At 46.4% G+C, this 12,132-nt stretch overlaps 1 protein-coding gene across 1 annotated transcript in view; it reads left to right on the top strand.

Annotated features, from left to right (window-relative positions):
• The first annotated feature begins 6,957 nt into the window (after nt 1-6,957).
• LOC136572048 (arf-GAP with SH3 domain, ANK repeat and PH domain-containing protein 3-like) overlaps nt 6,958-12,132 on the top strand; it is a 79,092-nt gene continuing 73,917 nt past the window's right edge. The window contains exons 1-5 of the mRNA XM_066572668.1: nt 6,958-7,473; nt 9,082-9,154; nt 9,597-9,742; nt 10,350-10,424; nt 10,510-10,559. Of these exons, the coding sequence (XP_066428765.1) occupies nt 7,351-7,473; nt 9,082-9,154; nt 9,597-9,742; nt 10,350-10,424; nt 10,510-10,559 (467 nt within the window). The 5' untranslated portion in view covers nt 6,958-7,350. The remainder of the gene's footprint in view (nt 7,474-9,081; nt 9,155-9,596; nt 9,743-10,349; nt 10,425-10,509; nt 10,560-12,132) is intronic.

The raw sequence follows: 12,132 nt of genomic DNA, 5'->3' as shown, positions 1-12,132 counted from the left end.
CGTGCGTGAGGCTGCCGAGCTGCAGAGCCGCCACTAGGTTACGGCCTTTGTCACACACGACCATGCCCGGTTGGAGGCTCAGCGGCGCAAGCCAGCGGTCGGTCTGCTCTGTCAGACCCTGCAGCAGTTCGTGGGCCGTGTGCCTCTTCTCTCCTAAGCTGAGTAGTTTCAGCACGGCCTGCTGACGCTTGCCCACCGCTGTGCTGCCACGCCGCGCGACACCGACTGCTGGCGACGTGCTGCTGCTGACACATCTTGATTGCGAGACAGAGGTTGCGGAGGAGGAAAAGGGTGGTTTAGTGGAGGAAGCATACACCGCCGCAGATACCAGCACCGAGCTGGGGTCCGCAATTCTGGGGGTGGGTAGGATGTGAGCGGTCCCAGCCTCCACTAAATTCACCCAATGTGCCGTCAGGGAGATATAGTGGCCCTGCCCGCCTGTGCTTGTCCACGTGTCCGTTGTTAAGTGGACCTTGGCAGTAACCGCATTGGTGAGGGCGCGTACAATGTTGCGGAAGACGTGGTCGTGCAGGGCTGGGACGGCACATCGGGAAAAGTAGTGGCGACTGGGAACCAAGTAGCGCGGGGCCGCCACCGCCATCATGTTTTTGAAAGCCTCCGTTTCCACAAGCCTATATGGCAGCATCTCCAGGCTGATCAATTTGGCTATGTGCACGTTTAACGCTTGAGCGTGCGGGTGCGTGGCGGCGTACTTGCGCTTGCGCTCAAACAGTTGCATTAGCGACGGCTGGACGGTGCGCTGAGAGACATTGCTGGATGGGGCCGAGGACAGCGGAGGTGAGCGTGTGGGTGCAGGCCGGGAGACGGTCGTGCCTGTGTCCAGAGAGGGGGGTTGGATCTCAGTGGCAGGTTGGGGCACAGGGGGAGAGGCAGTGGTGCAAACCGGAGGCGGTGAACGGCCTTCGTCCCACCTTGTGGGGTGCTTGGCCATCATATGCCTGCGCATGCTGGTGGTGGTGGCTCCCCGGCTGATCTTAGCGCGACAAACCTTGCACACCACAGTTCGTCGGTCGTCTGCACTCTCAGTGAAAAACTGCAACACCTTTGAGCACCTCGGCCTCTGCAGGGTGGCATGGCGCGAGGGTGCGCTTTGGGAAACAGTTGGTGGATTACTCTGTCTGGCCCTGCCTCTACCCCTGGCCACCGCACTGCCTCTTCCAACCTGCCCTGCTGCTGCCCTTGCCTCCCCCTCTGAAGACCTGTCCTCAGTAGGCTTAGCAAACCAGGTGGGGTCAGTCACCTCATCGTCCAGCTACTCTTCCTCCGAATCCTCTGTGCGCTCCTCCCTCGGACTTACTGAAATTACTACTACCTCACCAACTGTCTCATCGTCATCGTCCTCCTCACCAACTGAAAGCTCTTGAGACAGTTGCCAGAAGTCCCCAGCCTCATCCCCCGGACCCCGGGAACTTTCCAAAGGCTGGGCATCGGTCACGACAAACTCCTCCGGTGGGAGAGGAACCATTGCTGCCCAATCTCGGCAGAGGCCCGTGAACAGTTCCTGGGAGTCTGCCTGCTCCTCAGAATGTGTCATTTTCATGGAGTGAGGAGGCTGGGAGGAAGGAGGAGCAGCAGCCAGAGGATTCAGAGTTGCAGCTGTGGATGGCGTAGGAGACTGGGTGGTCGATAAATTGCTGGATGCACTTTCTGCCATCCACGACAGGACCTGCTCACACTGCTCAGTTTCTAATAAAGGTCTACCGCATGGACCCATTAATTGTGAGATGAATCTGGGGACCCCTGAAACTTGCCTCTCTCCTAATCCCGCAGCAGTCAGCTGTGATACACCTGGACAAGGAGCTCGGCCTGTGCCCACCCCCTGACTTGGGCCTCTGCATCCTCGCCCCCGTCCACGTCCTCTAGGCCTACCCCTACCCCTCAGCGTGGTGTATTACGAGTAGAGCAGAAATAGAACGCTGTAATTAAATGTGCCGCTTATTGGCCTGTGGTTGGAGGCTGACTTCGCTTACGGAGCACACAGCAGAGCCAGGAAACAATTATGCACACGCCTGTAGTGAGACCTAGGTGCGTATGACTGAGCTACTTGATTTCACAGGGCAGAACCAGTCAAGTGGCCAAAGGCCAGTGGTAGGCCTTAAGTATTTTGTTTCAATTTTTTAAAATGGTGAGGTGAAAAACCAGACAGACACTGTATGCAGCGTATATATGTATACTGTTTCCCTCTGGCGGGATGACGGCGATCATGTAACGGACACAGCAGAGCCAGGAAACAATTATGCGCAAGCCTGTAGTGAGACCTAGGTGCGTATGACTGAGCTACTGGAATTCACAGGGCAGAAGCAGTCAAGTGGCCAAAGGCCAGTGGTAGGCCTTAAAGGGGTTGTCTCACGCCGAAACGTTTTTTTTAAATTCAATAGGCCCCCCATTCGGCGCGAGACAAACCCAAGGGATGGGTTAAAAAAAAAAAAGTTTATTACTTACCCGAATCCCTGCGCTGCGGCGACTTCTTTCTTCCTTTACCAAGATGGCCACCGGGATCTTCACCCACGATGCACCGCGGGTCTTCTTCCATGGTGCACCGTGGGCTCTGTGCGGTCCATTGCCGATTCCAGCCTCCTGATTGGCTGGAATCGGCACACGTGACGGGGCGGAGCTACGAGGACCAGCTCTCCGGCACGAGTGGCCCCATTCACCAGGGAGAAGACCGGACTGCGCAAGCGCGTCTAAAAACACCAGAAGACAGCGAATTTAGACGGATCCATGGCGACGGGGACGCTAGCAACGGAGCAGGTAAGTGAATAACTTCTGTATGGCTCATAATTAATGCACGATGTATATTACAAAGTGCATTAATATGGCCATACAGAAGTGCTGAACCCCACTTGATTTCACGAGACAACCCCTTTAAGTATTTTGCTTCAATTTTTTAAAATGGTGAGGTGAAATACCAGACAGACACTGTATGCAGCGTATATATGTATACTGTTTCCCTCTGGCGGGATGACGGCGATCATGTAACGGATACAGCAGAGCCAGGAAACAATTATGCGCAAGCCTGCTGTAACGCTTAGCTGGGTATTAATTAGCGACTACTACCCCCAGCAGACACGCAGTAAACTGAAGACGGTCACAGGCAGCCCAAATATAGTATTTTTCCCCAATTTTTTTGAAAAAGCCCACTGCCTATATTGCCAGTATACCTCTTTCCCTGTACCACTGTCCTTGCCTCACCAGTACTGCCCCTATACTCTGTAAAATGACTGCAGACTGAGGACGCTATGGTCTGCACGCCCGATATAAAAAAAAATAATAATTGTGCAACACTGCTAAAAGCAGCCTCAACAGTACTGCACACGGTCAGATGTGGCCCTAAGAAGGACCGTTGGGGTTCTTGAAGACTAAAATAACACCTAACACTCTCCCTATAGCAGCTACAGCAAGACAGCACTTTCCCTGATCTCTCTCAGCGTGCATCTGTGGCGAGCCGCGGGCGGGGCAGATTTAAATACTGGGGTGTCATCTGATCTCCCCAGCCACTCACTGCAGGGGGGTGGGATAGGGCTGGAATGTCACAGGAGGAAGTTGTAATGCCTTCCCTGTGTTTCTATTGGCCAGAAAAGCGCGCAAATTTCTCAGGGAAGGAAATGTAATGGAGTCGAGCACCGCGTGGTGCTCGTCTCTAGTAACGAGCATCTCGAACACCCTAATACTCGAATGAGCATCAAGCTCGGATGAGTACGCTCGCTCATCTCTGAGCTTTAGTCCTTGGCTGGGGACTCAACATGGATTGACTGAAAGAGTAAGGGGTGTTAGTACCCAAACCCTGCAGTCTCTCTTTTCACTGCTCGGAAAGTCTCTGGTCAATTCAGATGCACAGCTGAATGAAATCTTCCAGGTTATCAGGGGTCCACACTCTAACAAGTTCATGCTTTACCCACTCAGATAATCCCGAATGGAATTGGCTCTGTAGTGCTGCTGGATTCCACGTGGTATCATTCACCCAGTGACGAAATTCCGCCGTATACTCTGCAACGGAAGGTCGCCCTTGTCGTAGGTTATGCAACCTCCCTTCGGCCCAGCCGTTCGGATCGTCAAAGATTTGACCCATACGGTCATAAAGGCATTGAGGCTATCAAGAAGCCTACTGTTGATCACTATGTATGGTGAGGTCCAGGCAAGTGCCTCATCAGTGAGGAGGTTGATGAGAAAGAATATCTTTTTCTGGTCACTGGTAAACAAGGTGGGCTGCATCTGAAAATAGATTCGGCATTGATTTAGGAAATCTCTGTATTGGCAATGATCTCCCACAAATTTTGCTGGCAGTGGCATGCAGACATCCAAGCCAGAATGATACAAATCCAACAGTTGTTTCTGTAAGGTACTTACCTCCTTCTGTTGATCCAACACCAGTGTTTGTAACGCAGAAAACTTCTTCTGGTAGGAGGCACAGAATTCTTGGAGCTCCATCACGTGTCTCTGCAGGGTGGTCACTACGGACTCCATTTTTTGTGCATGTTTATTTTATAGAAGTTTCAGGCACTAGGGTACAGCCTCAGGTGTAGTAGCCACAGGTCTGGAGAGTCATCAGGGAAGAGCCAGGAGTCAGCAACGGGGAGTCTCAGTTCGCAGTACGGATGGAGAAGGCGGGTAGTGTAGTCAGAAGGGAAGCCAGGGGTCAGCAATGGCAGGTCTAAGTTCACAGTACAGATGGAGGAGGCGGGTAGCGTAGTCAGAAGGGAACCCAGGGATCAGCAATGGGAGATGTCAGTTTGCAGTACAGATGGAGGAGGCAGGTAGCGTAGTCAGAAGGGAAGCCAGGGGTCAACAAGAGGAGGTCTCAGTTGATTAGCAGAGGAGCCTCTCACACAGCCTCATACAGCCATGATTTTCCATCAGAGTCTGTTCTATTTTTGGGCGTTTAGCACTCCTCATCAATGATAAGGAGTGCTAGAAGCTGGCATCAGCCGCAGCATAGCTGCAGCTGAAAACAAAAGTAAAACGCGGCAAAGCTCTGCGATTTAAATCGCGGGGCTTTGCCGTGTTTATGTGTGAGGGGTTTTTTATTAGGGCATGTAGCATTCATAGCCAGAGCAAAGAGCTGCTCCTACTTCAAAGGCTCTGAGTACCCGTGAATTGCATGGTCACCTCTTCATTTGAATGTTGGTCATGTACTAGCCTATTTCTCCTGCTGGAGACATTGCCATAAATAACTTTACAAAGATGACATCTTTAAATTACAGTTCCTACAATTGCTGAACCCCAACTTTTTAGAGATCCTGAATGGCACATATTATACAGATGTTTAGGTGTCTCTTGCTTAACCTTCTCTATCTGTATGTTCGAGTAGTTCTGTAAATTTGGTATTGTATTCGTGAAACCGGTAATTCCCAATAATGTTATAAATAGGTCTTTCCCCGAACAGAGATTCCTGCAAAGCACGGAATTGTTGGATGACAAAGAAAAATGTAAGCAGTCAAAATCATTTAGGGCAAGTAAGTTCAAGTCCTCTGATATGTGAAGTAGCACTGTTGCTTTCTGTATTAGGCTGAACACATACGCCTGTAATTTGCTACATACCGCCCGTGAGATATACATGTATTACATGCAGCAAGTATGCAATGAACATTTATCTTGAGCGTGTATTCTGCGCAATATATGTGAGCAGCACAATGTAAGGATGACTACCCACTACAGTTCTTTTTCACTGCGAATTTCACAGCATTTTTTTTTCTCCAGGTGTCTATGAGACTTGTTAATGTTAAAATCGCATCGTGCAAAATCACGATTTCGTGGTAAATTGCGTTTTTGCCGCGATGCGTTTTTAACATTAGAAAGCCCCATAGACACCTGGAAAAAAAATGCAGCAAATTCGCAAACGCTACTGGGTAGTCACCCTAATACAGCATATTACGCACAAAATATGCACAGGTAATATGCAATTACAATATGGTCATGTCAGAGAAACTTTATAAGTGCAAAACAGAGTCCATTTAGTGCAGTGTATAGTGATTGACAAGGCAGAAGGGCTTAACCCCCTCTTGTATTTGGAAAGACATATACTTGGAGCACTCATTTCCAACATTTGGGCCTACATGCATGTCCTGTAATCCAAATCCTGTTTTTAAAAGGAGTTGTCGGGAATCTAGACACATTTTGCTAAGAAAAAGAAAGTTTCTAAAATAAAAAACAGACTTAAACTGACACTTTTATTACTTCTGTTGTTCAAGAGTCCCCGCTGGTCTCTGTTTACTTCAGTGCAGCGATGACGCTCTGTACATGCATGTAACCACTGCAACCAGTAACTGGTCTTTGCATCGTCATACAAGCACGACTGGCTGCAATCATCACGTCAATGTACGACACATCATTGACTGATGAGGAGCACCAGAGCGGGGATGGGGGAAGATTTTGAAGGTTTTACTTCAGCCATTTTTCTTGCCTCCTTTTATCAAACTCAGTTTTAGTTCCCAGACCACCCCTTTATGATTAATAGAGATTGTGGTGTTATAAGAGGAGGAGTGGGAGGAAGTGCAAGAACCCTTCAGTGGGGTTCAGTAACTGACGCCTTGTAGGAAGCCAGAAGTGGGTCATGTTAGGAGATGGTGACCACAAAGGGGTCATTGTTGGGTAATGTGATTCAACAGACCAGATGGAACCCAGGATTTCAGATACAAAGCAACAAGAAAAAAAGGTAATACCAACACTAATAAATGCAGTGGCACAAAAGGTGTTAAATGCATTTTTAACCCAAGTATATGTTTATTATTGTTAGTATATTAATATGGCATATTAATGTAGGAGCAATCATCCCATCATCAGAGTACCCTTTGTGTATAGAGTCCTTTCCAAATGATTGGTGCCAAACAGAAAAAAGTGGTGGAATGGTGCATCACTATCACAAATACACAAACAGTAGGAACTCTTCATCCAAGAGCAACATACGGCTCCTCCTCCCTAAGCCTCCGGGCGGAGAAGCCACCTAGCACAGGCGAGCACACAGCACAGGTCACATAGCTGTGCAGAAGACGGCAAGCTCAGACTCTGCTCCTTCCACCGACTGGTCATGTGACTGGGCTAGGCTAGAGGAGGGGGAGCAGGGACCACTCTCCTGGAAGACCTCCTATTGATGGGTGCCAACTAATCCCCACCCAGGGAGAAGAGTCTGGATTACAGGGGAAGCCTTCCACATTGTAGTGACAACTACAAGACGGCGGAGTTACTGATGAAAGGCTGATGATGCCAACTTCACGAAGTTTGTAGCTGGGGAAGATCTCGCGGGTCGGAGTGCACAGAGTCCCGTACTGAGAGGACTCTGCCCGATGCCCAGGACGCCAGCCAGCACCTCGGGTCCAGGAAGGAGCTGGCACCATGCCGGATGCCACCCCAATGTCGCTATTCCAGGAGGTCTCTTCGGAACATCTCCAGGGACCATTGCCCACCGTCCTGGGCAGAGTGCAGCAGTGCAGACAGGGAGTGAGCGCCCTGGAGGAGGTGGGTAGAATGCCAGTGTAGCCGTGGATGTTGCAAGTGTGTGCTTGATATTTGCTACATTGTCTCAATTTTACTATACTGCTTTGTTTTGGCTGTGGTGGCCCCTCTGTCATTATGTCACACCTTGTGGGAGAGAAGGGTGTGTGCGGTGGGGGGAGCAACGTAACTGGAGTGACTGAAATGAAAGGGGCTTTTATTTCCGCATGCCAGTGGCTATAAAATAATACTGCCAGCCCCCTCCCCTAATGTAACTCTTTACATACCTCTCCTCGCAGTGCTGGAGGGGAACATCTGTCTGCAGGAACTATGTAGCCCACTGTCACAGTACACAGGAACACACAATGTCACTGGGAGAGACAGCCACCAGCCTGCTGGTCACACAACAGCAGTACTGCAACATTTACACTCACTACTTTACAGAGAAACAGATAACCATGAGCCAAAATGCTCAAAAAGTGACATTATGTGACTTGAGTTGTGTATCTGTTGCCTAAAGTGATTGTTGAGCTGTAGCTTTACTAGCATGTAGTTATCTTCCCACATCTTTATCTATGGACTATTTAAGTATTTATTAATTTCTCTACTCATCCTGTTGTAGTATTGTTTTAAGTGCAAATTATTCACATCCATGTCTGTGCCTTGTCATAAGTTTGTGTGTGTGTATATATATATATATATATATATATGCCTCTTTGGATCTTTTTTATTATGTCTGAGGAATAACCCTGAGAGGTTCAAAAGCTCGCTATAACATCATGTATTTTTGTTAGCGATTAAAAGGTCTCATATCTACAAAATTACTTGGTTTCTCATTCGGGGAACAATCACATTTTGTTATCTTCCTATATAATGTTACATTTCCTGCTACATCCATTCCCTTTATGTCACTTATTCAATATCGTATATGTAAACAGAATGCACATCGCAACCAATCAGTGTCCTACCTTTGTCTTTCACATACTTGCAATCAATGCATACGGTAGTCATAAAATTTTGTTTTAGTGAAAGTACGCTTCAGAAGACTTGCTCCTTCCCCTAGTAGGACACAGGTGAAGCCGTTGTCTGCAAAACCCCTCTAACTAGACATTGGCATAGACCGATGAACAGAGTGAGTGGGCAGACTTGTGAGAGATATGTATGTGTGTCGCCAGTGTGGTGCATCCTCCATTTTCATTGATTTTCCCCTTGATGTTTGAATGAATGAATAACCTTTTTTTAAGGGATTAGCAGTTTGGTGTGTTCTCATGTGATATTTGTTATACTTGTCAGCACTTTCCTACACTGCTTTGTTTTGGCTGTTTTTGTTTAATAAATACAAGGATGATACATTGTTCCAATCTTTCTACTTTTCCTTCAGCACTACATGTCCCTCATTGACTAGGGCTTCACAGTTACTTGTGTGCAACCTCATATATTCTTTATGAGGAAAAAAAGTCACAGGTGTCTTGTCGTCTAAAGGTTAACAATGTGAACGCGCAAAGCTGCAGTAATGTCAGTTTTACTACCCATCATGCAGCCCTAGGCTTATCATATCTGTACAATTTCTCACAATGACTCTGAACACCTCTTAATATTATTTTCTATTTTTGTCTTTTTTTTAACTGATAGAGTTTAGAGACAGACCTACAGGTTCTTGCCAGGATCCGGAAGAGTGTTAAATCCATCTATACTTCAGGTCTCTGTAAGTATAATGGGGGTACTTGTATAGTTGTGTGAGTGCAGAACCTTGTTTTCAATTACAGCTTCATCTTTATTCCATAAGCCTTTGTTTCATAGAAAATTGATCCATTCCAAAATCTGCCCAAAATGTACAGAGCATTAATGGATTATTCTGTGTAGGCTCTTTAGTTTTATGATCCCAAAAAGTATTTGTAAGATTTCAACATCATAGGATCTCATATAAAAATCTAAAAGGTGAGAGACTGACCCTTCACCGAGGCAAGTTGTGCCCTGCTTTTATATTGCCCCATTCAAATGATTGGCTGTCTATGTAATATGTGGGTGACACTGCTCTGCCAGGACAGATGCCACTCACCAGTTAACATGATTGTCATTTAGAAGGAAAGGATGGTCTTCTTCCTCAGTGTATAAGAAGCTCAGATAATATTTTCCTTAACCTACAGCTTTTGTGGAAGCGCAGGAGAGTTTTATGGATGCTCTGCAGTCTTTGGGTTCCAACCAGCTCTCATCCAACAACCATGAACTAAGCACTGGCTTACTGAACTTGTCTGTCCTTTCACGGGAGCTGGGCTCACTCTTCAGTAACATGGTAAGTGGATTTTTATGACACAATTTTCCTTAGTTCTCACTTTATGAATCTTCAGCCTCAGCTCCCCACCCTGTATGTAACTGCTGACCTGACAGCACATTCTCCGCTTCATATGGCTCCAATTAAAGAGAAACACCCATAGAACTTGTGGGAGTATGCAGACTAATGCTAGAGTGTGAGAGGGTGAAAAAGGAAAAGTGCTGCAATCGTGAAAGCATAGAAAAGTGTAATAAACAGTGCAAGAACTGAGAATGCAGAGAGACGTTCATTTGAAGAGCTGTTACACTTTCAGTAAAACATTTCTGCTCTAAGTAGCCAGCACTGTACTATTGATTTTCTGGATTACTTTCCCCACTGATTCTGTGTCAAATCTTGCCAAGGGAAACCACAACCATTGGCTACATATGTTGTACTTTTGCAAAGCCCCTATGAACATTCTGCTGATATCAGCAGATCTGAGTAGCTCCAGATGAGGGACAATTTGAACAATGGTTGTTTTTTCAATTAGAGGTCTTTAGTAGCATTGTAGAGCTATTATTTTAGTAGAAAAGTGAAAGGATAACAAAAAGCAGTTATATGACTTTAACTCTTCAATGCATTTTGCTAGATACACAACCTGAACAGCATCCTCTCCTTTCCTATGGACTCATTACTTCGCGGAGATTTAAAAGATGGCCGAATGGTGAGGCGACTCATTTATCATAAATCTGTTGAATTGTGGGTGATTATGTTTTAGCTGCCTAACACCTCCTTATATGTTACTACAGGAACTGAGGAAACAGGCAGACAAGAGCTGGAAGGAATGCGAGATAAGAATGTAAGATTATTGAATTTGAATATTATTGAATATTATTACTGAATTTGTAGATTCCCTTGGTACTGCTGGCAGTATACATCTGGATGTAGTACAATGTACAGTAAGGCATTCAACTTTTAAGCCCCCCCCCCCCCCCCCCATACATATTAGACAAAAGTGTACAAACGCGCAGATTTTAGCGGGACCAGACGACTGTTGGATGTGCATGGTGGCTTCCCGACTTTACCCTGACAGATGATGTAGAATGATCGGACATGTTGAATTTCAAGGCCCATCCTTTTGTTTATCCCAGAGATAAGCCTCCAGAGCTGTCTGTCTGGAGGCTTATCTCTAAGCCTTTTCTACTGTCCGTATGGAAAACACTTGAATACTTGCCCAAACTGAGCATTCATGTTTATGGCGGAGTTAGGAGAAATCGCTGTCAGCCAACAGCTGTTGAAGATATATAACTCTTTTAGTTTTGCAGAAAGCCAGGTTTTATTTAAACTAAAATATTTGTTGAATATAAGTAGAGAAGTGCTATATGTTTGTAGATGTTAAAGTTTACCTGCACTTTAGGCTGGGTTCACACAGGGCAGATTTGCTGCGGTTTTCCCGCAGATTGCTGTTGCATATCCGCACTGCGGCAAAACCGCTGCGTTTGCAGTGCAATGCAGCACAAATGAGTTTTGGAAAAAAGCTGTTCTCACAGGACGGATTTTTTCCACACAGCCGCAGTTCGGAAATGCAACTGCGGCGCGGTTTTAAAAGAAACAGCATGTCCATTCTTCTGTCTTTTCCACGGCGTTTTTTGTCCATAGACCTCTATGGACGCAGCTAAATCCGCACCAAAATACGCTGCAAAATGTAAAGAATCACTGCGGAAAAAAATGCTTGCGGATTTTTCCGCACGAAAATCTGCAGGAAAGTCCGCAAGCCAAAATTAACTTTTGAAGTGGTTTTGCCGCAGAAGCAGTTCTTCTGCGGCAAAACCGCAATGGAAAAACCACGTTAGTTAGTTTTAGCAGCATGTGTCTCTGCCTTTCTCCTACCCCCTCTCTGCTCCTCTCCATAGACTTCTATGGACAGCATGAGTCATCCTCCTCCTCCTGTTCACTGTCTTATTATCTCTGTGGATTTCACTTGGCAATGGAAGTGGGCAGCAAATAAGAAGGAAGGGAGACCCCTAGTGGCTAGTACCTAAATGTAATTTTAGGTAAATAGAGTGGCACTTTTCTAGTTATCACATTTCAAATAAAATAAAATAAATCTTGATATATGTATAGGGCCAACTTATTCCACAGTGCTTTCAGGTAATTATTACCCCCCACCAAGCTGGGTTCTCATTTTACCAACCTCAGAAGGATGGAAGGCTGAGTCAACCTTGAGCCAGCTACCTGAATCACGTGGGGATCGAACTTGCAACCTTCAGGTTGTAGGCAAGCGCTTACACTCTGTGCCACACAAGTGTGTGATCACCTTGAATATATGAGATGGACAAAGAAATTTTAATCAATAGAAACAGCAGGTGGTGCTATTCTAAAATCAGTCCTGGAAAATCGGGGGATCAAAACATTTTTTAATAAGAGTGAAT

Source organism: Eleutherodactylus coqui, chromosome 1 (assembly GCF_035609145.1).
Source record: "Eleutherodactylus coqui strain aEleCoq1 chromosome 1, aEleCoq1.hap1, whole genome shotgun sequence".
Classification (NCBI taxonomy): domain Eukaryota; kingdom Metazoa; phylum Chordata; class Amphibia; order Anura; family Eleutherodactylidae; genus Eleutherodactylus; species Eleutherodactylus coqui.
The sequence above is the reverse complement of the archived record's forward strand: the minus strand, read 5'-3'. Positions and strand labels throughout refer to the sequence as shown.